The sequence below is a fragment of the Danaus plexippus genome, chromosome 15 (genome assembly GCF_018135715.1).
Source record: "Danaus plexippus chromosome 15, MEX_DaPlex, whole genome shotgun sequence".
NCBI classification, from domain to species: Eukaryota; Metazoa; Arthropoda; class Insecta; order Lepidoptera; family Nymphalidae; genus Danaus; species Danaus plexippus.
The window spans coordinates 3743266-3764898 of record NC_083547.1 but is presented as its reverse complement, the minus strand read 5'-3'; the positions used below and the strand labels follow the sequence as shown (position 1 = coordinate 3764898).

The window sequence follows — 21633 nt, the reverse complement described above, 5'->3', positions numbered from 1 at the left end:
ATGTAACTAGAATTTAATTTCGTATCAAACTTTTCATTTACGTTTCATGAAGAGGAAAGATAATGAATGGAATTATAAAATGAATTCTTTCCGTTTTATCGATATCAGTTCAATCCGCGATGCAGTGATTAAGGTCAAGTCGTCATTACGATTATCGGATTTAATGAAATAGACGATACATTTAATTTATACGAAGTTGTAATAAGAAATGAGGTGTAATATATCTGATCATTAAACAGGCAGCCGACAAAAAGCCCGACAATCACTACAGGAGTGAGATTTTAAACGTACTTGAAATATTAATATAACTTGAAAAGGTTTCTCGTTTTAAAATCCGCACCGACTTATCAGGCGCTCAGGGGCTGGTTAAGAACATGGTTAATGCGATACTCCATTTAATAAACATGATTAAAAGTAAGGCTATTTCATGTCTTATTCACTCTAAGTATAATACACGTTGTTTTCCCCACATAAAGATTTTATTTAAAAAAAAAATACTGTCACGTTTCAGACGTAACTAGAGAGAACTAATAAAAAATTAAGAAAAATTGTACCTTGATAGAAAAAGGTAATCGTACACTAAAAGCAATATCTCTACTGTTGTCGCGTAAAAAATGTAGAATGACTTTATTAACTAGAGGCAAGCCTGAGAACGGAGAAAAAATATAGACGACACCAATCATAATTCACATTATAACTATATGAATAAGTTATGTAATAACATGAATGAGTAATGATATCGATATAGATAATAAATTAAATGCAGATCGATCTGTAGATTATTTACGAGATAAATTTGTCTCGAGTCCCCACGGTCTCATTAGAGGCCGACAAAGAGTCGCGCCGCATTTGTCACATCCTTAATAACGATAGTAGCGAAATGGTTCTTTATATTTTCTTATTTTGAATAATAACCATCCCTTTCTTCAAAGCACTCGTGTAATTTGTGAAACATAAATTAAGTTATAGTAAGAGAACAATTGTTTTGTCTAAATTATATGGAAGTATGTAGTATGTATATTTTTGATATTCATAAGTCAAAAGTATTTTTTTTAATTGTCTAAATTTATTTGCAGAAATTCAAAGACTGCTTTTGTCAAGCCCCTACTATCTATTACCAATACTTTTCGGTGCTCTGATATCCCAAAATATTATTTCATAATATTATGCGCCACTTACCAAAAGTTTAAATATTCTTCAATAATGTGGGGATTGTAGATTGAAAAAGTTATGCCGGTTATATGCATCTAAATTTACTTTAAAAGTAATAGCCATTCGTAATTTGCATGAATTTTGACTTCCCATAATAATTTTTTATCTCAATTCTGAATATATCAATTTATATATTATAATTAAATAAAAATGAAATAAAGCACCACATTGAAATATTTTAGCCCAAAAATCTTCTAAAACATATAAAAGCCTTTTAGAAGTCAACTACAATAAATAATCTATTTAAAAGCAAAAATATAATAATGTGAAACACATGTATTGTTTCAGTATTGAAAAACATGTGGATTCCTTTAGAGCACAGTAAATATGAGTCTTTAAGGCTTTCAAAGTATTCCATTGTAGCAAATCGACACGACTTGTTTATTAGTGAAATTTATTTAATTTCGTTCTATTAAATATATAGTCTCTGTCTCCTAATATCTTATTTAAATCTTATATCATCTAATATCTTATTAAAACTTTATATCATCTTTGCATGTAATTTTCTTTAATAACAGCCTAAAATTTCTCATTTCTGGAGTTTTTTTTTTGTCATTATGTTTAATATAAAAAATAATAAAAAGTACCACAACGTTCTTGTGAGTAAAATTTATTAACCTATCTCTATTATATTAAATCGAAAACTCAGTAGCTATCATTCAATCACATAAAATATTTATAGTTTTGAAAGGACACAAAATATGCTAATAATATATGTATAAAATTTTATTTATATTGAAATTATTTTCAATAAAAATTTATGTCACTCTATCTACAGCATGAAATGGCTCCCATACCGATATTCTACGATCTCAGTAGGCCTGTCCTGCTGAGTATTAACTGACATTTTATCAAAACCCTTTGAAAAGGACCAATCTCTTTCGCATCACGCTGACAAAGCATTCCGAGTTGTATATATTTTATTTATCACAATATCTTGTTGACAGTAACGATTTTTGGGTATTATCAATTAATTACAGTGACAATAGCCATAGTACCTACTATAATTTGATCATTATTAAAATAAAAATATGACATTGTATTTGCATACCAAATGGGAAGAGAAATTTTGTAACTTATAGAATAGAATCGCAAAACAAAACGGTATAGATAAGAAAAAATTAGTGGATGGTTCCACACGGAAGCAATACTAAAGCTACCGCAGGCCGTAAAACATGTCAAAGGATACCGAACGTTCTCGTTTCTAAGCCCAGCAAAAAACCGCAAAAAAAAAACAGATCAAGTATTATAATTTAAAATACTTTAAATAGTACTTCCGCTTTACATATCTTCAGACATATATATAAAATTAAATGTTTAATTGCGAAAGAAAATGTAACAGACTAAGATGAAAATGTTTATTATCATCCCGTGCGGTGAGGGGTCGGTAGTAAAATTATATTTAATAGGCTCGTGAGAACTGTCGCCACCACCCACCGAGGGTTGTTTAAATATTTTAATTGTGCGGCAGATCGTCCCCAAAACGATGTCTCGTAAATCAAAGTGACCAAGGAGATCTTTAGTTTTTACGTCAGATCTAATCTAAGTTTTGTTTTACTCAAAAGACACTATATTGTTATATCAATCAAAAATATTTTGCAATGAACAAGTCCATTTTTTCACGTACCATTTACTTTGTATAGACTATAATTATTAACTTAATCTCCACAAGTAGCTACATGACTATTGATTATATTTTTGTTTATTGTCAGAAAAAATAAATCTATTTTTTATAATTCGTGCAATATAAATTACAGTACCAAAACATATTTTGGGCCTCATAAAAAATCTAATAGACGAATATAACCTGGCTATAAAATAAAAACTATAGAAAAATGCAGATTATCATCTAACACGCCCCGTCACCCCGATGACCGTCCGAAAATTTCACATAACTTGATATATTTCCCCTAAACTCCATCCGATGAACAGATAAATTTACTAACCAACCGAATCAGTAGCGCAGAATGACAAATGGGACCACCAAAAATACTAATTTCGCGTTATATCATTACAATATAATATACAAATCGTAATTTGACATCTAAAACTATAATTTTGCGTCATCGGAAACAACGAAGGTCGTTTCAAATCCATCACTCATCCCCAACAAGATATTAAGGATCTTTTTGCATTGGACTATTAAAAACTTATTACCGTCTATACCAGCTAATACAATGAGGTACCTAATACATTTTAAAAAATATTAAAAAATTATTTAAGACTTTAGTAAGGAAACAAAGAATTGTGTTTTTGCCTCTATATTAAAAGTAAGTATTCCTCGATCTAACTGTGCAGTACTAATAACCTGATTATTGTGTGTAATAAATCAAAATCTCTTAATTTATTACAATTCTTCACAAATCATTAGACAGAATATGATAAGCATAAGAAATGCTATATGCATTAAGACCTTAAAATAAAAAACAATGTCAATAATGTCTCTGTTTGATTTTCTAACAGGAAATAACATTTAAGGTAAGTTAAAAAACAAAATGGAGTGCGTGGGTGGCGCTTGACGACAGTATTAGTGGTAATATGACCAGATTGTTATTCTTACAAATTGTTAACAACAAATAAATGGATGTTATCATGCCACAGTTAATGCCCGTTTTAAACAATACTTACAACATTAACCCCAAATAAATTATAATGTCATTAATTTCGATGTATGATTATTCTAATTTAATTAATCGACTAGTGCGACTGGTATTAATAATTACGTTGCGTCAATACATGCTACTTAAGAAATTATACGGTTATTTTGTAATATCGAAACGAAGACTGACCGTTATTTCCATGAATTATGCAAAGTGTACGAACACGTCCACAAATTAAGTAGAATATAATCTAAACTTCCCATAGCATTAATATCGGAATGGGTTTATATACAGGCAGCAATAGTTTAGATTTCGCTCCGAGATCAATAAAATGATGTACCTACGGTTTTATAGCGGCTGTGTGTAACAAAATAGCCACGTGGTCCTCTTCATCCCCTAATATAATATGCTCTCTCTTTCTTGCTTTCCAATAATTTACTACGACTAAGAGGGACCGAATATCAACATCTATGTGTGGGTATGGAGGGATCCCAAACATCTGCCGCACTTTATATTTTTTCGGTGATTGGAGTAAAACCTAATAATAATAGTACTGAGATAATGTTTTCATGTTGGCTAAAATTTGTATAATTTATAGAGACAATCGGTGTTAATGAACATCTCAATAAATTAATTTTATTGTTGAAAATGTTTGTCTGAAAGCTGTAGTTGTTACGGATTGTGCCATTAAAATAAAAAAAAACACTAGAACTCACCACAATATAAAAAAACAGAGATGACACTTAAGTCCCTTATCATAAGAAAGAAATTGGAGTGACTAAGAAGATTTTAAAAAATAATAGCAAAATTGCCGAGTAAAAACATTGAAATCCCAATGCAAGTTTCCAAGGGGCTAAGTTTTGTTCGTCTGGAGAGAAATAATGATTTTCAAAAGCGTTTTGTGTCTGGACCACTGTTGAAAGCAGTATATTGTTATTTTTGCTCCAGATATTGTTGAAAGGGAACGGACTACCATGGGAAGTTATTTGTTCGTTTATTTCAATTGCTTTATATTTAAGTCTGAGAATTTCTGTTTTAAATCTTGCCAGTCTATGAACAAATTACTTTTAAATTATATTTTTTTCAATTGAAAGAATAATTATTTAAATTAAAAATATATATATATATATTTAAATTCAAATTGTAAATAATTTATAACATCAATCTTCTGTTTTGTACAAACCTACCCATTCGTATCTCATGTAACATCAATGGTAATTAATTCTGACTCGATCTGGTTCTAAATAATATTAAATTTGATGCCTATATAGTAAAAAAATCTCCAAACTTCCTCACCCTACAGCCCGCGCCGGATATTAGGCCCTTTCAAGTCCCCATGCATAATACAGACTCCTAGTTCTCTAGATGCAGCCTACGGTGACCTTATTTACCATTCAAGTTGAAGGTTCCCTTTTATTCTAATTAGAAATAATACCGTCTGGCCGTCTATGTACAAGTATGATAGGTTGCAGTAACTGGTCTATACAAAACACAGCTGTTAACTGACTTGAAAGCACAGGTTAGGATTTAGTTTTATTTTCATTCATGATCTTGTTTGACTTTATTCTTATTTGAACTTGAGTGAGCCGACCTTCAAATGAATCTCGAAAATGTATTGCTTTTAATGGTGCTCGAGGATTTTATTGAATTTAGTTACTTTAAAGAAATTGAAGATGATATTTTTGAATGAATGAATACGAAGATTATTTATTTGTATATTTTGTAGTTTTTGTGATGAAAAAAATTTATTACCTTAAATTCTTTACTTCATACACTTATGACTATTAACTTAATAGTTGATGAAAAGGGTTGCAATCACTCAGACTCAACCTTCCCCTTCGTTACACCTTCGCATATGTTAAGAGCTTGAACTAAATATAGATAATCAGTGACACATGTTCGCAACATGGCGGCGCTCACCTTACCGCGAAAAAACTTTCATCTTGTGTTACAGGATGCCCTTGTATTAGGAAGACTCTAAAAGCGTAATCAGCTTAAAGGATACATAATATTTGGTTTTTAAGACTATGTCATAAACATTTTTTATTTTATATATTGAATTCCGATATGAAAATATAGCAAAATAAAAAATCCCTGAAATATTAAAATCCATTTATTATGAGAAAAACATATAGATACCATTGAGGCAGTGAAAACTATTTCGACTTAATTTTGTTGTCAGTCGATATTGCATTAAGATACATAAAGGCGCACTTATTTATTTAATACAAGGGAAATTATTAAAGCCTGACCAAATATGATAAGTGAGGCTCATTTTATTATTTCCAGTCTCGATCAAATTGTATTTTATTCTGGTATTACAAATTTTGGGTCTTTTACAATTATGGGATTCATTTGAAGAATAAAATACTATAATTTATTTACTCGTACAAATCAATTAAATAAAGAATTTAAATTTAAATTGTGAAATTCATAACAGTTAGGTATAATTGATTTTGTCGGTTTGTTTTTTTACAAATATTATAACTTATTCAGTGATGAACCAAAAATATTTAAGTAACTTAAGTAAAGAAATTTATCACTGCTATTATTTTAACAATTTTTGAAATACAGTTTTGTTACAATCCTTACTCCGAGATGTTATCTAAAAAGAGAGTTTTCTTAACATGACAATCTCTTGAAATATTATATGATCGTAATAATCATGACTGAGAAAATAAATAAAATGTTTACATAACGCAAGATTTTTATTGCTCTTCTTAGTTCCTCTAAAATTGTATAATTCTACATAACAGTAAAATTACACAGTAATCAAAAGCCTTGATATCATTTACCTTAAAACCAAATCAAAACCATTAATAATTATTGTTTTCGAAAAAACCGTTTACTAAAACCCTTTCCCTGTCCTTTTATACAAACGTACAATGGTTTTCATCATTATTACAAAATCGACCTTAGACAATCAGACAGAAGGATTATTTTTGTATCAACCAATACGTTTGATATGTGAAATAGCTATTAAAGAATGGTCATAGATCGGCGCGTGCCATCACACAAAGAAGCGCAGGCGCAGCTGTCGTGGGCGTACACACACACATACACAATAAGTGTTAGAAGAAGCAATTAATTCATATCTCTTGGACTAAGTAAATAGTTGTAATAAAACATTTTTTCCATGTTGTACTAAAGTTAATTTGGATCAGTATTTAATATATGTTTTAAAATTAATCTTAAATTTATTGTAGGAGTTTGTTTTATTTCCGTAAAAGCTAGTAGACTATATAAATTTTTACGTTAATTAAGTAAGATATGACACCAAAGAATTTTAGGAATTTAAAGTTTTTTATAAACTGTTTTCTTGAAATGAATTAACTCATGCGTATGCGCTTTAGAAATTACATTTTGTACACGCGAACGGCTCTGCGCCCGTTATTTCGCATGTCTCTACACATTTCATCTAAAAATGGCAATGTATGTGTGTGCCATTCACACATACACGATTGTAGTTGGGTGCGACACCCCATGAAATTATTGTCCTCTGTAACCCGCGGAGCAACTTAACGTCAAGGTTCACAAAGTTTTCACATCAGCAACCACTTGATAAATAAGTAATAAACTAAAGGAAATGTAATAAAAAAAAGAAAAGAAGATCCTTTTATAAATAAATGAATACATATGAAATAATTAATAATTTCATTTTTATTTATATACCTTAAAAATTATCACCAATTAAAACAAAAATGAGTAAATAAGATTTTTCTCAAAAGATTCACTTTTAAAAATGAACAGCCATCATAGAACATCAACGCTTCCCCATTCCGCCCTACAAGCATGTGCTAGTAAACGTAAGTACCTACCCCTGTTTATCCCCCCGCGAGCCGCGAGCCACCCCAGGTGCAACTCGGCACGCGCCATTCCTATCGCGGCCGGCGCCCTGACGCCACCTAACAGTATCCTAAGTATAACGTGATTTAACAAACTACCACTAATCACAAGTGAACAGTTATGTGAAGAAACTCAACGAAAATGAGTTCCATAGGTGTTGTTGTGTTCCGTAATTCTCCGCTCAAACAGCAGGTGCTCCAAGAATCTGTGAATAATTCTGTAAATATAAGCAATAACGATAACGTCCGTCGTGAAATCATAATTTTGAGAAAGAAACAAAAACATCAATCCCAAAACACAGTGTCAGTGACGTCGCTAGTGAGTGCTTCAGAACCAAATAATATTGTCTTAGCTAAACGTCCTAAGCTACGTGAAAATATTCCTGATGAATCTACACGTACCCCTACACCACTAGCGGTAGCGAGAAGAAATGCGCGGGAAAGGAATCGTGTACGTCAAGTTAACGACGGTTTTGCTGCTTTACGGCGACATATACCTGACGAGGTCGCTGCAGCTTTCGAAAACGCGAATTCGAATAGAGGCCCTAATAAAAAGCTTAGTAAAGTTGAAACACTGCGTATGGCTGTAGAATATATTAGAAATCTAGAGAATCTTCTTAATATAGGGCATGGAGATAAAGAAAATATGTCACGACCATCAATGGAATCATTTCCATCACCAGCATCTTCATCTCCTAGAGACAACAGCCAGGAAAGAAGTTATTATTCCCTAAATTCACCAGCTCTTGATGATGAAGATATGGAGGAAGATGATTTGGACAGTTCCCTTCATCGACTCCCAACTCAGCAATATATGGACTTACCTTCTGAAACTTTTCAATTAGTTTCCACGCCACACTTATACGAGGAAGATGAATCTAGAAACCCACTTACTCCCTCATCTGACCTTCTTGGAGCGGAGGAAATACACTCTCATGTTTTGGAAACACACTTTCCATTTCCTAACTCAGCTGAACAATTCACAGTTATTCCTGAACAAAACTATTGTGAACCAGAAGCTGCATTGAATGATGGAGATTTTGAAGTTAAATATGCTGAAACAATACAAAATATTCATCGCAACTTTGAAGAAGATTCACAGCTGCCATTAGAAGCAATCAATCCAGATTTGATGCTGTCACATAATCAATATAAATTCAAGGAAGAAAGTGAATATTTAGATCATCACTACAACGAGGTCGACCTTAAAAAGGAACTACCAGACATACAAGTTACTCCAGAAGATCGTGAACAATTCGAAGAGACTCTTAAATGGTGGCAAGAGAAAACTAGACAGGCGCGACCTATTCCTAAAAGCAGCACTTGATCCTAAAATTTGTAAAGTAATTCCATTAAAATAAATTTGATGTAAATATTATGTAACTATGTGAAAAAAGTAAAAACATACAGCTGTCGTCGCCAAAGAGTACACTCGAAACGGGCGCAAGGTGTTCCATTCTGTAACGGTCATTGGAAAAATAACAGCTTATAATATATATGATAACTTAGCCTATAATAGTTTATCTATCACAGTTATCTTAAAATAAAAATTTAATATAAATGTCATTGATAATTGTTATTAAGTCCACTAGTATTAAATTTAACTTATTGTATTTATAATAATCAATTTGTCTTTTTATGCTCATATTAGTTAGTGTAAATAAATATAATAGAGGCACCGAATTACAAACTATTATAAAATACAAACTGTGCCTTGAATTGAAAATTATGTGATGTTAGAATAATTTTAACGTAATAAATTAAATGCTTTATTAATTATTTTTTTGTTATCTTATACCCTGTTTCACCTAATTTGAGATATTCAATAATCTTAATCACACCATTAACGACACATCTGAATGCCAACCCCTTAAAACAAACCCCTATGGTAATGCAGCAAAACTGTTCAACTTTAAATGACCTACTTAAAACGTTGTTTGAAAAGACCGCGAGGTCGGTGCCACAAACAAACTGAGCGTTATGAAATAAACCACAGTTTAATAGAATTTATACGAACTTGTTTAATTCTTTCTTTTATTGTGCTAAAAATATGTACATACATATATATTTTTAAACTAACTTTAATCTATTTCATTCCTGTAAAGCACAGAGTGTTCTTCAGCACAAAGCACAGCGTTCTTAACAAAAAATATGCAGAATCAATTATTAAGGAACTAACTCATTTTATAGTTAAATTAAATTCAAACTAATCATGGCTTGAAAGATAACCGAAATTGTAGAACCAGTCCCGTGGCCGTTAAGGGCGGCGGTTGTATTGTGATTGTAATGCGTTGCCGTTACCCTTAAAAAAAAAGATTCTAGGGAGAGATTGAAAAGAATTTCGGATGCAAAGAACCGTTCAACGTCAGTGCATAATCTTTTCTACTAATTTCGGTATTTTTTATATGACTTTATAAATAATTTATAGTAACCCTAAATCCGATCCATTTCATTTTTAAGTTTTCTTTCATAATTAAAGAAGACAGCATCATTATGAAAGACATTATCTTCTTCGTAACTTTTCGCAATTGTTCTACGTTTAAAGTAAAACGTTTTTTCACATTCTGTACAGCTAAATACAAGAATTTTAAAAATCCCAATATTTGTAAATAGGTTCCATCTCTCCACATATATCCTGTTTCCGGGACGGTAAGAATTTTAATAACTTTATTTTTTTTAAACATTAAATCATATTTTACGGTTGCAACGTCTCGCTATTTGGGATTCCATTTAAGCATTTTCCGCTTCATTCGCTAGGCCGTGTTCAGTGTGATTAATATTTTTGAGCTCTTTAGATTTAAAAATTTTCATTTAATCTTTTGGTGTATCATGACTAGTCGTTTTGATTTCTGTTTTAACTTTGGTTCAAAATTACATTATTATCTATCGGATAAAATTTATCATTAGATAACAGGTCTGTCTGGTACAAAAAAAAATCTATTATTTTAGATCTCAGTCTACGTTTTATTCTTCATGTATTTCTTAATCGTGTAATCATCCTTTAGTATGTTTTATTAGTTAATTTTTAGATGATATATTAGGTTTTATAAGAGAGAAAAATATATATAATCAGCTCCTAAAATACAAGTCTGGTTGAAATATAACTACATGTAAATGAAACTAATATTTTGGAAAAATACGCGTAGTAATCCGGAAAGCAACAGCGATCTCATCTGCCCGTGATCACGCTTGCTGCAAAGTAACCGATACGTCTGGAGTATGTAGTTTAAAAAAAAAAATTCGCGTAATAATCCGAAAATATTTCTTTCATTTAAATCTGAGATCTCATTATGACTACATGTTTCAAAAATAATTCTGATGTTTTATATATTACCAAAATGACTAATGAACGTATGATATTATGTACATACATATATATATATATATATATACATACATACATGTATATATACATATTTCATTACCACATTGATAATTTAAGTTCACAAAAGCTAAGCTTGATATGTATAAATACTATATTCGTGGGAATATAAATCTTTTTTGGCGTAACTATAGAATGAAGAAAGATCGATGCACCAAAATGTCCGTTACGAGACGCTATGTCCTTTTTTTATTTAAGGTGTTGTTGCTAGCTCATGCAGTCTTGATACTTTAAATATAGGTACATTTATCTATCTAAAGTTACGTAATTAAATGATGTGTAAGATTATCGCCAGCAGATATTAAAATCATACATATATATGATAAAGTATATATATGTCAATGATATTTTTGATCCATTTTAATTGTCTGCACTTGTAATCTTATAATAATTACAGTTTCAAAAAATTTTACGAATCCTATCTGTTGTTAACTAGTATTTTAATTGAATGTAAGTATGTTAAGGTAGAACCTCCATATAATTTTAAACAAATTATTATATAAAACATAACAGAAACAAACCAGTATCAAGATCCCGCATCCTCTTATATTAAAGTCAAAGAAGCAACCCCATTGTTGTAATACTTATTCTTGCGTAGCTCTGGCGTCTTTCATCGAGGTCGCTCTATTGTCGCAGAGTTCATGGGAACGCAAAAAAATATCGTTGCAAGTCCACGTGTTCAGATTAAGATGACTTATAATCTCTGTGTGCTATGCTTATAATGCCCTTTATGCAGCTCCTTCTTAGCTAAGAATAATATCCCCAAAAGCTCAAGGCTACAGACGCAAGAACCTTTGAGAATAAATTAAAAAGATCTGTTCTATATAGTATAAAAAGGTATTGGTAAATATAGAGTACATTTATTATAATATAATTGATTTATATTTCACGCATGTTTTATTGTTTGCTTCATTGCTGTTGTTAAATTTTGTTCCATAATTAACATATGAGATCGAAATATATATATATATAATATTCCAGGTCCAATAGTGTTCATAGAAAAAAGATCTTTAATTGTGAATAATAAAAAAATTACAATAAATAACCGGAATATAAAAATAACTATTTCTATAATCTATATATTAACGATGAAACCTATTTATTTTACGTACAAATTAACTGTAATCTTTCAATGATCATGTTTAATCAGGAGATTATTTGAAAGAGTTGACAAATAATTAATAATATTTTAAATTTTATTTAGTCTCAATGACACTGGACATTGATAAGCTATCAGTTCATTGCCTTGATGAAGCACTTCATTGACACGATTGTATCGAACAGAATTCTTAACAATTAGGTGGATCAGTTTATAATCTAATTATCAAATAAATTGACATTCAAAACTTTACTAGAAATATCGAAGTCTTATGTAGCACACAATTAGAAATATAAAGAAATAGGTTTTCTTCTTAATTAAGATAGTATTTGTTTGTAAGATATACAATATTTAATGCTATTTTAGATAATGAAAGGTAAAATTAATCTTAAAAAGTCCTCCCATTTATATTTCATACAGGTTTGAACGTTTTAAAAATACATTTTATCATTATATCATTTATAATAATAAGAGTATCTATGGATACAAACACACTTAGGTAGGATACTTAAGTATTTTTTAGCGTAACAGATAATCTAAGAGACAGTGATCTCCAGACTCCGCCATACGGTGTACGAAGCCCATCTGGTGCTGCAAACAAAAACGCTAAATTAACTGAAGCCAAAAGTCATGGTGGCATATGCTTTACAATTACATTAATTCGTTTCAAATCTTTCGGTGTTGATTTATTTTAAACCGAACCACATGACTAGACTAAAACTTTTACGAACTTAAAATAATATAATATAAAACTGTATTATATTGTCTTTTAATACAAACTGTTTTAGTATTTCATTTAGTAATAAAAGCAATTAAGATGTTTTAAGAAGTACAGTTCAGCTTTATATTAATGTTAACCACATAATGTATAATGCTATTTCTTTATGAATTCATATAAATAAACTGTATACTATCAAATTAAGAATGAGATAAATCAGTTTAGCCCAAAGTGTAAACAAGTCAGTAATTCTTGATTATTCGTAATAACACCACACAGCAGAACGTGTAATGTGTTTATATTTAATATGTATTAACAGTCCGACTTTGTACCTTTACAACATATATGCATTTTACATATCCATTAAAAGTAGCAACATCAATGACTTGATATATTTTTAAATGCAACAAAAACGGTATATGTTCTAATCTAAATACATTTCTCTTGCACGAAAAATATTTTCAATATGAAAAAAGAGTTGAGTAAATTTCGTATATCTCTTTACGCAAGTTTAATTTTCTTGTAATATTTCGTCTCATCTAAATTCTAAAATAATATAACTCTTTGATTATAAATCGTTCTCTTAAATGAGCATTTAAAAATATAGAATTAAAAGGCATTTCCTAAATTTAAACTTTTCTGTCTCCGTGTGAAACCTAATGCCTTTATCTAATATTGAGCTCCATTAACATAAATTATTAATCTTTGTTAACTTACAATGAAACGATATCACTGTTTATATTGTGTAAATACAAAATCTTTATTAAACATATCTTTGTCCTTTGTATTGATTATTTGCCGCTAGCTATAAACGCAAAACTCCTTGAATTAATTGCATATAAACCTTCTAGTTTAAATAACTCTTTAAAAAAATCATCCACGTAGTAAAATATAAAGTTGTCCGAGCTTTTCACTTACTTCAACAAAGTACACAGTTTTAATATAAATGCTCTATCTTTGTCGATGTAATTTTGTTGTCATAATAATTTACATACTCTATCGCCTACTTTACACTATAACAAGCAGTTAAATCTTTATCAGGTTATAACTCATGTATTGAGAACATTAATGGCAATAACAGAACAATATAATTATTTTAATATAAAATGATAACTGTCGGAATGAGATATTATACATTAAGATTTTGATTTTATGTTAATGCTTTGGAATTGAATGTCAAAGGTCTATGGTGCATAGTAAGTATTAAGTTGATCTTCGCTCGTGTGTACCACGTGTAGAATTATATAATTGCGAATAGAAATAGAAACCGTCTGTCATGTTAATTTTATGACTTATGAAAATATGCTACAAAAACAAGTATAAAATAGCAAATTGAGATATAGCTAGCACAAGTTATAAATATATTTAAAACAAGAAGGAAGAAAGACAATGGATTATATACAATAAATTGACATGATACAATTTGAAAAATTCTGTCTCGCTTTAGAAGATTTACATATATTTAAAAATAATATTATAAAATTTAAGGCAAATACCTACTATCTATATAAATGAAACGTCTATGAGAGTTACTCATTTACTATATTATATTCTAATATTTATCATGTTAAAAGCATGTTCAGACTTATTACTTATTTCAAATATAATACTTACTTACTTGTTTCAAATAATCAGGACATATAGAACCGAAAACTTGTTTTCATTGAAATCAATAACAAACCCACGAACAAGACATTTTCAAACATATGACCTTAAAAGAGAGGAGTGTTTTTTGTTACAACCGTATAGTAAATTATTTAAATGTTAAACCACCCCATACCATACCGGAATTCCGAACATATTGCAAGCAGGGCAACCATATCTCCTCCAAATGTCGCTACAATTGTGGTCCATGCATCAGTTAATTCATTAATTATTGTTATATATACAATTTAAACACAACATTGTAACAAGTTAAAATAATAAATACATAGTGTTAAAAGTATTTCATAATAATACTAGTTATCTTTATCAAACAGTTAAACAAAAAGATAACAAATTACTTTATTACTAGGCAAAGTGAAATAGTCATCAAATGTATTTTATTTTTATTTTGAAACCTTTTTTCTATAAAATCTTAATTGAATAACCCAATATCGTTTCTTAAACAGGTTTAGGGGCCCGGCAAGTTCACCTTTCTGAACCATTTCGTTATAAACATCTACATATATATAATAAATTAATTACTTCTGCATTCACACACTTAATCCTTGATACACAAGGATATACATCTAGAATTACGCATTATTTCCTGTAAAATAAAACCAAACACTGGGTGAAGACAGATTTATTTTCCATTACATTTATCAATAGTGATTACGTAATTGAATGTTAGTATAATAAATAATACAACAATGTAAAGATTCACTTTTGTGTAAAATAAGAACTCATAAAATCATTTTGTTAATATGGCAAATGTATTTCAAATGATATCAAAATATTGGTCAGTACAATTCTTTATGCTTCGACTCCACCCCCTTAAGGGTGAAGCTTATTTTGTAGTCATTTTTTTATAACATTCCTGCCTAATTGATAACACGTGTACAGTTTCCGCCACGTGTCCTATTGTGTGATATTAAATATTCGTTCCGTTTCCATCAACCAAAAAATCATGATATGATATGCATTTCGTTAATAATAAACAAATGAATGCACAGGAACTACTCAAAAGTAAATGTAAAGAGGCACGTTCTTTACAAATCCTCGTTTGGTTTGGTTCAAAATAAGCCTCTAATATAGGATAGTTATTAGCTATTTATTTGCATTAAAAAAACATTAGAATAATGATTTACTAGAAATACCATAGACAATATAACATTTAAAAACTACAGAAAGAGATCACAAACACAATTTTAAGTACAATTAGAGACAAATATGTAATAGCGATAACAAATTGCGATATTAAATTGACGCAAACCTTACGTAATATACACATGTAATTTACTTAAATATTTCGTAGTTGGTGTAATACGTAGTTTTAAATATTGTTCCTAAAATAATAAACATCTAAAACTTCTTAAGCTTCAAAAAAATTACGTAAAGGTCTTTCTACACTTTCATTTATTAAGAGTCACTAAATATAGAATACCCACTACCCAGATGGTTTCCTGATTTTTTAGTTCTGACAAAAACATGTCGCGTTCCAAGTTCCAACGTGGGAATTTCTAGAGTACGAAAAAATTTCTTGCAGATGTCAGCGAATCATGGAGTGGTACTTCATGGGTCATAGCCACGTGTCAAAACAGGAAGATGTTTGTAATTTAGCGACGACGCGTGCCACTTGTCCGTCTCTAACGTACTGTGAAATAGACCTTCGCTTTTTATAATCAAGTACACGCCAAGCGTCATAAACTTTCTTGAATCATCATAATTAATCATTGCTTGGAAAATTTAAGCAAATTTCCGAAATGTTTATCGAGCTATAAAACGTTGCCGAATGATATAAAACAGTAAATTTAGTAGAAGATAAAATTTCTTGATACTGTTAGACTGCCCGTGACATTCATTGTTATCTCTCTTGACTTAATTTTATATATAGATAATAACAAACGCTATTTCCTAATCACTTATTATATTAAATACATAAATCACTAAACGGGTGACAATTTGAACTAACGTCGAAGAATAAGTTATTGATAATTACCTATTCTACATATGTTAAAAATCATTTAATGTCTAAATGAGAAAAATTTGCTAGTTTATGAGCTAGCTAGTATGTTAGCTAATCAGTACCTATTCACTACAACTTTACCGTTATACACTGGTCAATTCAGTAGTTTCTTTTTTTCTTCCTTTGTCTCCGTATCTAAATTCTTCAGCAATTTGTAATAGAGTTTTACCTCTTGTTTCCGGAAGGTAGAAGTACAGAAATATAGTTCCAAATAAAGTTGATATACCATAAAATAAATAAGTTCCATGATGACCAAAACTTTTAAACATGGCTGGAGCAGTTTTAATGGTACCAAAAAAAGCTACAGAAGTCATCATTACACTTATTCCAGAACCCAAACCCTTGGTTTCAGTTGCAAATAATTCACCAACCATATTCCAAGGCAACAGTGATATCCCCAAGTTGGAAACAAAAACATAAATAGCCATCAAACTGAGTGAAATTATCGGTGATATGTGTCTTATGATGCGTTTTTCCAACATATATAAATAAATAGCCAAGAGTATTAAAGAACATGTAGTAAAAACTCCACTAAATAGAGCCAAAGGTCTCCTACCCTTTCTCCTAAGTAAAATACAGGCTGAAACCAAAGCAATAACTCTTAATATATCTATAGCTAACATAGCAGCGTAAGTGTTAGAGTTGTTTCCTATAATAACTTCCATTATATCTGTTGCGTACGCGCAAACCACATTAATACCTGATAACTGAGTCACTATGAAAAACACAATCATTATACACAAGGGTTTCCAAAACTCAGGCTTCTTTATATTCACTGTTAAAGTTTTCAGTTTACTTTGCACTTCCTTCTTCTTAGTTTGGTCTTCTATCATTTTATCAAGTTCCATTTTCATAGCTGCGCTCGTTCCTCTATACCATTGAAAAGCTTTTATGCATCTATCGATTTCGTTTTTAGAAGCCAACCATGCTGGTGATTCTGGTGCAAAATAAAGAATTATACATCCAAAAAGAGGGAAGGCTCCACAAAGGAAAGACGCATGGCTCCAGTGTAAAAATGTTCCAAATAAATGTGACATAAAGACCCCCGATGCTATGCTTAAAGATAAACCAGCCAAAAATAACCCTCTGTATGCCGGTGAACTTATCTCTCCAACAAAAACAGGGCCTAATGGACCTAACCATCCTTGACAAAATCCTGTTATAAATCGTCCAAATAAAATCAAATGGATATTGCCGGCAAATCCAATGATAGTCCATCCTCCAATGTAAAAGACAGACAACAAAATCTGTGACGCTCTTCTTCCCATTTTTTCCATTAAGTATCCCGATATCATGTTACCAAACAAAAGCGCCAATGAAGCCATGGCCGCTGCAAATTTAAGAATAAACTTCAACAACATTTCCACATATGAAAATTTAAAATCTTTATTATTTATTTAAAAGCACTCAAATAACTAATTCGTCAACATATAACATTAAATAGAATTGCAAATTAGTAATTTAATTTTTACCTACCCACCCATGATTCCATTTCTGTGCTGAAATTATGATTTTTCATATCGTGCTTCAATTGGGGTATAAGAATTGATGAGAAGCCAGCTGTGGCACCAGCTCCAAACGACAGCATGAACGCTCCCGTTGAAATAAATGCCTGGAAAAGGATAAGTTTCAATTCATTCTACTTATATTATTAATGCACGTATGGTGTTAATGTGGGAGGATGAAAGAATGGAGCGAAGGACTATGCTGACGTCAACAATACTAGAAGGCTTTTTATTGAACTTTAAAGTAGTTACATAGTACGTAGTTTAATTAATTGACAGAGCTATCCGTTGATTAAAATGAATACATAGAAAGCTTAGGAAGATTCAATAAATTAGTAAACTTAATATATATATATATATAGATAAAGCTCTCAAAGATAGATTCTCAAAGCTTACAAAATCATCTGCAAACAAAGGCATAAAATTAAAACTAAAATGAGTCATCCTGGTTACCCTTGAATTGGTTTGGTTACTTGATAAAGCTTAAACAATTTATTAATAAGTTATAAACACTACATACTAAATTTATTGCCTGTATGGGATACTAACATTTCGAATCATTAAGAGCTATAAGCATGAAGCATTGATTTAAAATAAATTAATTTCACTGTACTATTGTTTGTTAGATATATTGATAAGAAGGATACGTATTTTGCTATTACTATAATTAATTGAAGTTCACTATTCCTATGATTGATACTTTGATATTCTCATCATATTTTAAATCCCATTTGTAACGAAAAAACTAACTCCGTTTGTAAAATATTTCTTTATCATTTTGCTCTTATTTATCTCGATTAGAATATTTGACAAGTTTTTAATACGAATAAATGAAAAAAAATACTTTCTTTTTTTTCTCATTCACATTAAAATTTTACGATGTTTATTAAACAGTTTGGACAATCTCCTTAACATTGACAAACACTGCCAGATAAGACACATAATATCACAGTATCACATTACATATTTTAATCCAAGTTTAGACACCTTGCAATATATTTTTGTAATGTATCTAAATTAATATGTATATCAAAATTAAAGAGAGCTTACGAAATACTATAAACATATATTTTATTCAGTTTATTTGCTAATCCACTTTTGTTTCTACTTAATTTGATTTTTTCACAGAACTTTGATTTAAGAACTAAGAAAAACGTATATCAATGAAACAAAAATTTATAAGCAACAAAATATTTAATTACTAAGACACTGCCAGTCAGTTTAAAGGTATTTGTTAGAACAAAAGGAATCGACTTCGAACAATCGAAAATCACCGAATAAAAATAAACAACACAATTAAAAATAATAAACCTGTCTAGCAAAAGGTGAATGTCTCGATTCCACTTCACTGTAAGTTTTTTCCGTTTCGCTCTTTCCATTTTCGTTTCCACCGACGTTAATTTTCTCTAACTCCGACGTGTGGTCCATCATATGAACCACTTGACTCTGCGTCTAAACAAGGAATGAGTTCAATCAAGTCAGAACTATTATCTTATCACCCATAAATAAATATTCGTATTCATATTTCTGACGTATAAATCAACTAACAATACGAACAGGAACAATCAGCTGTGTAAAGTTATCTGGACTAATGGTTTTTTAATATTAATTTAAGTGCGTTCTTGTACGAAACTGAATAAGAACTGATTTACTCCAACTTAAAGTTTGGGAAGAGGATTTAAAACTTGTTTCTTATTTTGTAACGTTGGTCGTGACCCGACTTGGCCCTTGATGGCAAATTTTATTAAAATAAAATGGTAATATTGACATTCTTATAAGCTTTCCTAATAAATATGAGCAGCTTAATTTATCTACAACTACAATTTGAATGTCATTAATATTCATAGGCAGTTTTTAATTACTTTGGAATCATAACAAAACTGGAATTCCTTTGTTGAAAGCTTTGAAATTATATTCTTAAACATAAAGATATTTAAAAGACTTCGGGCTTTAATAATAATTAATTACTGTAACTGTTTTAATTTTTTCAGTATAAAAGTCTTTTATATATCTTTTGTCATTAAAAAGAAGTAAAAAAGCGGTCGCCCTTCTTTACTTCCTAATATCTTACAAGGCAAGTAGGAATAACAAAGTAGAGCATTGACCGAGACAGGCAGTATCAAAAAATTTGTTAATTAAGAAAAGTAATACAACATAATCTCCAAAGTCAAGGAAAAGTAGAACGTTGAAAGATTATGAATACTTAGTTTTGGAGTTTAAGGGACTGAAAGATGGATTGGAAGGGTTTAAGGGTTATTAATTGAATAAGATATATAAAGAAACAACAAACTTCGGTACATAAACGGACTTCAACCTCTGTCATGTCTGTCTGTTTGAGGTCATTCTAGATAAAAATTATTATATACGTAATATGTATGTATGCGCCGTCGGTTAGGTCTTTTGTTTCGTTTAGTGATAAATAACCAGAAGTAGTTGTCAAAAAACTAATTCCTCTTTAAGATTTAGAGCTAATAATATAATTTCAATGCTTAAAGTTGGTACATACAACCTCATTCCATGAGGAAGCTAATAAAAGAAAATAATATCTGAAAAAAATTACAGCAAACTTTTAAGTTTATTGCATTAAAACGAACGAAGTCAATAAACTTGCCAGCTTCATAATTTTATTCCTTACTTTACGTTAATCAAACTATTTACCAGTTTTACGAGTCCAATGAATCAAGAAGTTATTATGGACTTGCATAATGGGTGACCACTGTAATTTATTCCTACGATTAAAAACATTCGCAACAATTTCTAGACTTTCAGCTGTTGCATAAATGTAACTAACAATCTCAGAAAATTTGGGCAGTCTTATTATATCAACAAAAAGGAAAACATCCTGAGAAAACCTGGACTTATAATTTCAAATGACAAGCTTCACAATCCACCTTTAGCAAGCGTGGTGATTAATACTTTAACCTTCTCCATGTGAGAAGCTTTGTGGGCCCAAATAGGCTGATGATGACATTATATCAAATAATTCTGTATATAAATAGTGGTTCGTTTATATTATATATTATCTATACTAGAGAATAGCAGTATAGATACTAAACAGCTTTATTTGTTTAAAATTATTTATGAATTTAATTAAAAAACCAAATAATTAGTTCTAATAATTATTAAATTTAATCAAGGCTTACAAGTCAATAAAAAAGTATTTTTACTGTACAACTTACTCAGCTACTAGTGTAACCTGTTACTTTGTTTTAATATGAAGTGAACAGCACTAATTTATATTGTAGAGTGACCTTTATCTACTACTTTGTCTGCTTTTTTTCTCTTTTTTAAGAGAGCTTTTTGAATTTTAACTAAGCTACGTCTTAAGAGATCATTAGTGGTTTGACGATAACAGTCAACCCAGAAGAAACACTCTAAATATAAGACTAGAAGAAAATCAAACAAATGTTATTTAAGTGCTAATATAAATATGGAATTATATAAGTCCTACCTCTTATAGGCAGATTAGAATTTGAATACAATTAAAAGTATATAAGTATAGGTAATAAATAAAAAGTTAATATTATATATATCTATGAAACATTATGGAACATTTTAAGTAATTTGTAATATTTTTTTTAGTTTTAAAACCTTAAATAACA

At 30.1% G+C, this 21633-nt stretch overlaps 2 protein-coding genes across 3 annotated transcripts; one reads left to right on the top strand and one right to left on the bottom strand.

Annotated features, from left to right (window-relative positions):
• Positions 1–7713: 7713 nt before the first annotated feature.
• Positions 7714–9353, top strand: LOC116766290 (achaete-scute complex protein T8-like). Its single transcript, XM_032656100.2, has one exon. It carries the CDS (start codon positions 7800–7802, stop codon positions 8982–8984), a length of 1185 nt encoding a protein of 394 aa, XP_032511991.2. The 5' UTR covers positions 7714–7799; the 3' UTR covers positions 8985–9353.
• Positions 9354–15128: 5775 nt separating this feature from the next.
• On the bottom strand, positions 15129–19658 carry LOC116766387 (facilitated trehalose transporter Tret1-2 homolog). Of its 2 annotated transcripts, XM_061522947.1 has the most exons (4): positions 19580–19658; positions 19343–19483; positions 18003–18138; positions 15129–17856 (listed from the first exon to the last, which is right to left on the bottom strand). In XM_061522947.1, exons 2-4 carry the CDS (start codon positions 19460–19462, stop codon positions 16610–16612), a joined length of 1503 nt encoding a protein of 500 aa, XP_061378931.1. In that variant the 5' UTR covers positions 19463–19483; positions 19580–19658; the 3' UTR covers positions 15129–16609. The 2 variants fall into 2 exon arrangements, with proteins under 2 accessions (XP_061378931.1, XP_061378932.1); XM_061522948.1 differs by lacking the exons at positions 19343–19483; positions 19580–19658 and having other exon boundaries at positions 18007–18137.
• Positions 19659–21633: the final 1975 nt, after the last annotated feature.

Coding starts and splice junctions, on each gene's coding strand:
- LOC116766290 (XM_032656100.2), top strand. CDS start 7,800: ATGAGTTCCATAGGTGTTGTTGTGTTCCGTAATTCTCCGCTCAAACAG.
- LOC116766387 (XM_061522947.1), bottom strand. CDS start 19,462: ATGATGGACCACACGTCGGAGTTAGAGAAAATTAACGTCGGTGGAAAC. Junction 18,139..19,342: donor ATTCACCTTTTGCTAGACAG/GTTTATTATTTT, acceptor ATCCTTTTCCAG/GCATTTATTTCAACGGGAGC. Junction 17,857..18,002: donor AGAAATGGAATCATGGGTGG/GTAGGTAAAAAT, acceptor TTAAATTTGCAG/CGGCCATGGCTTCATTGGCG.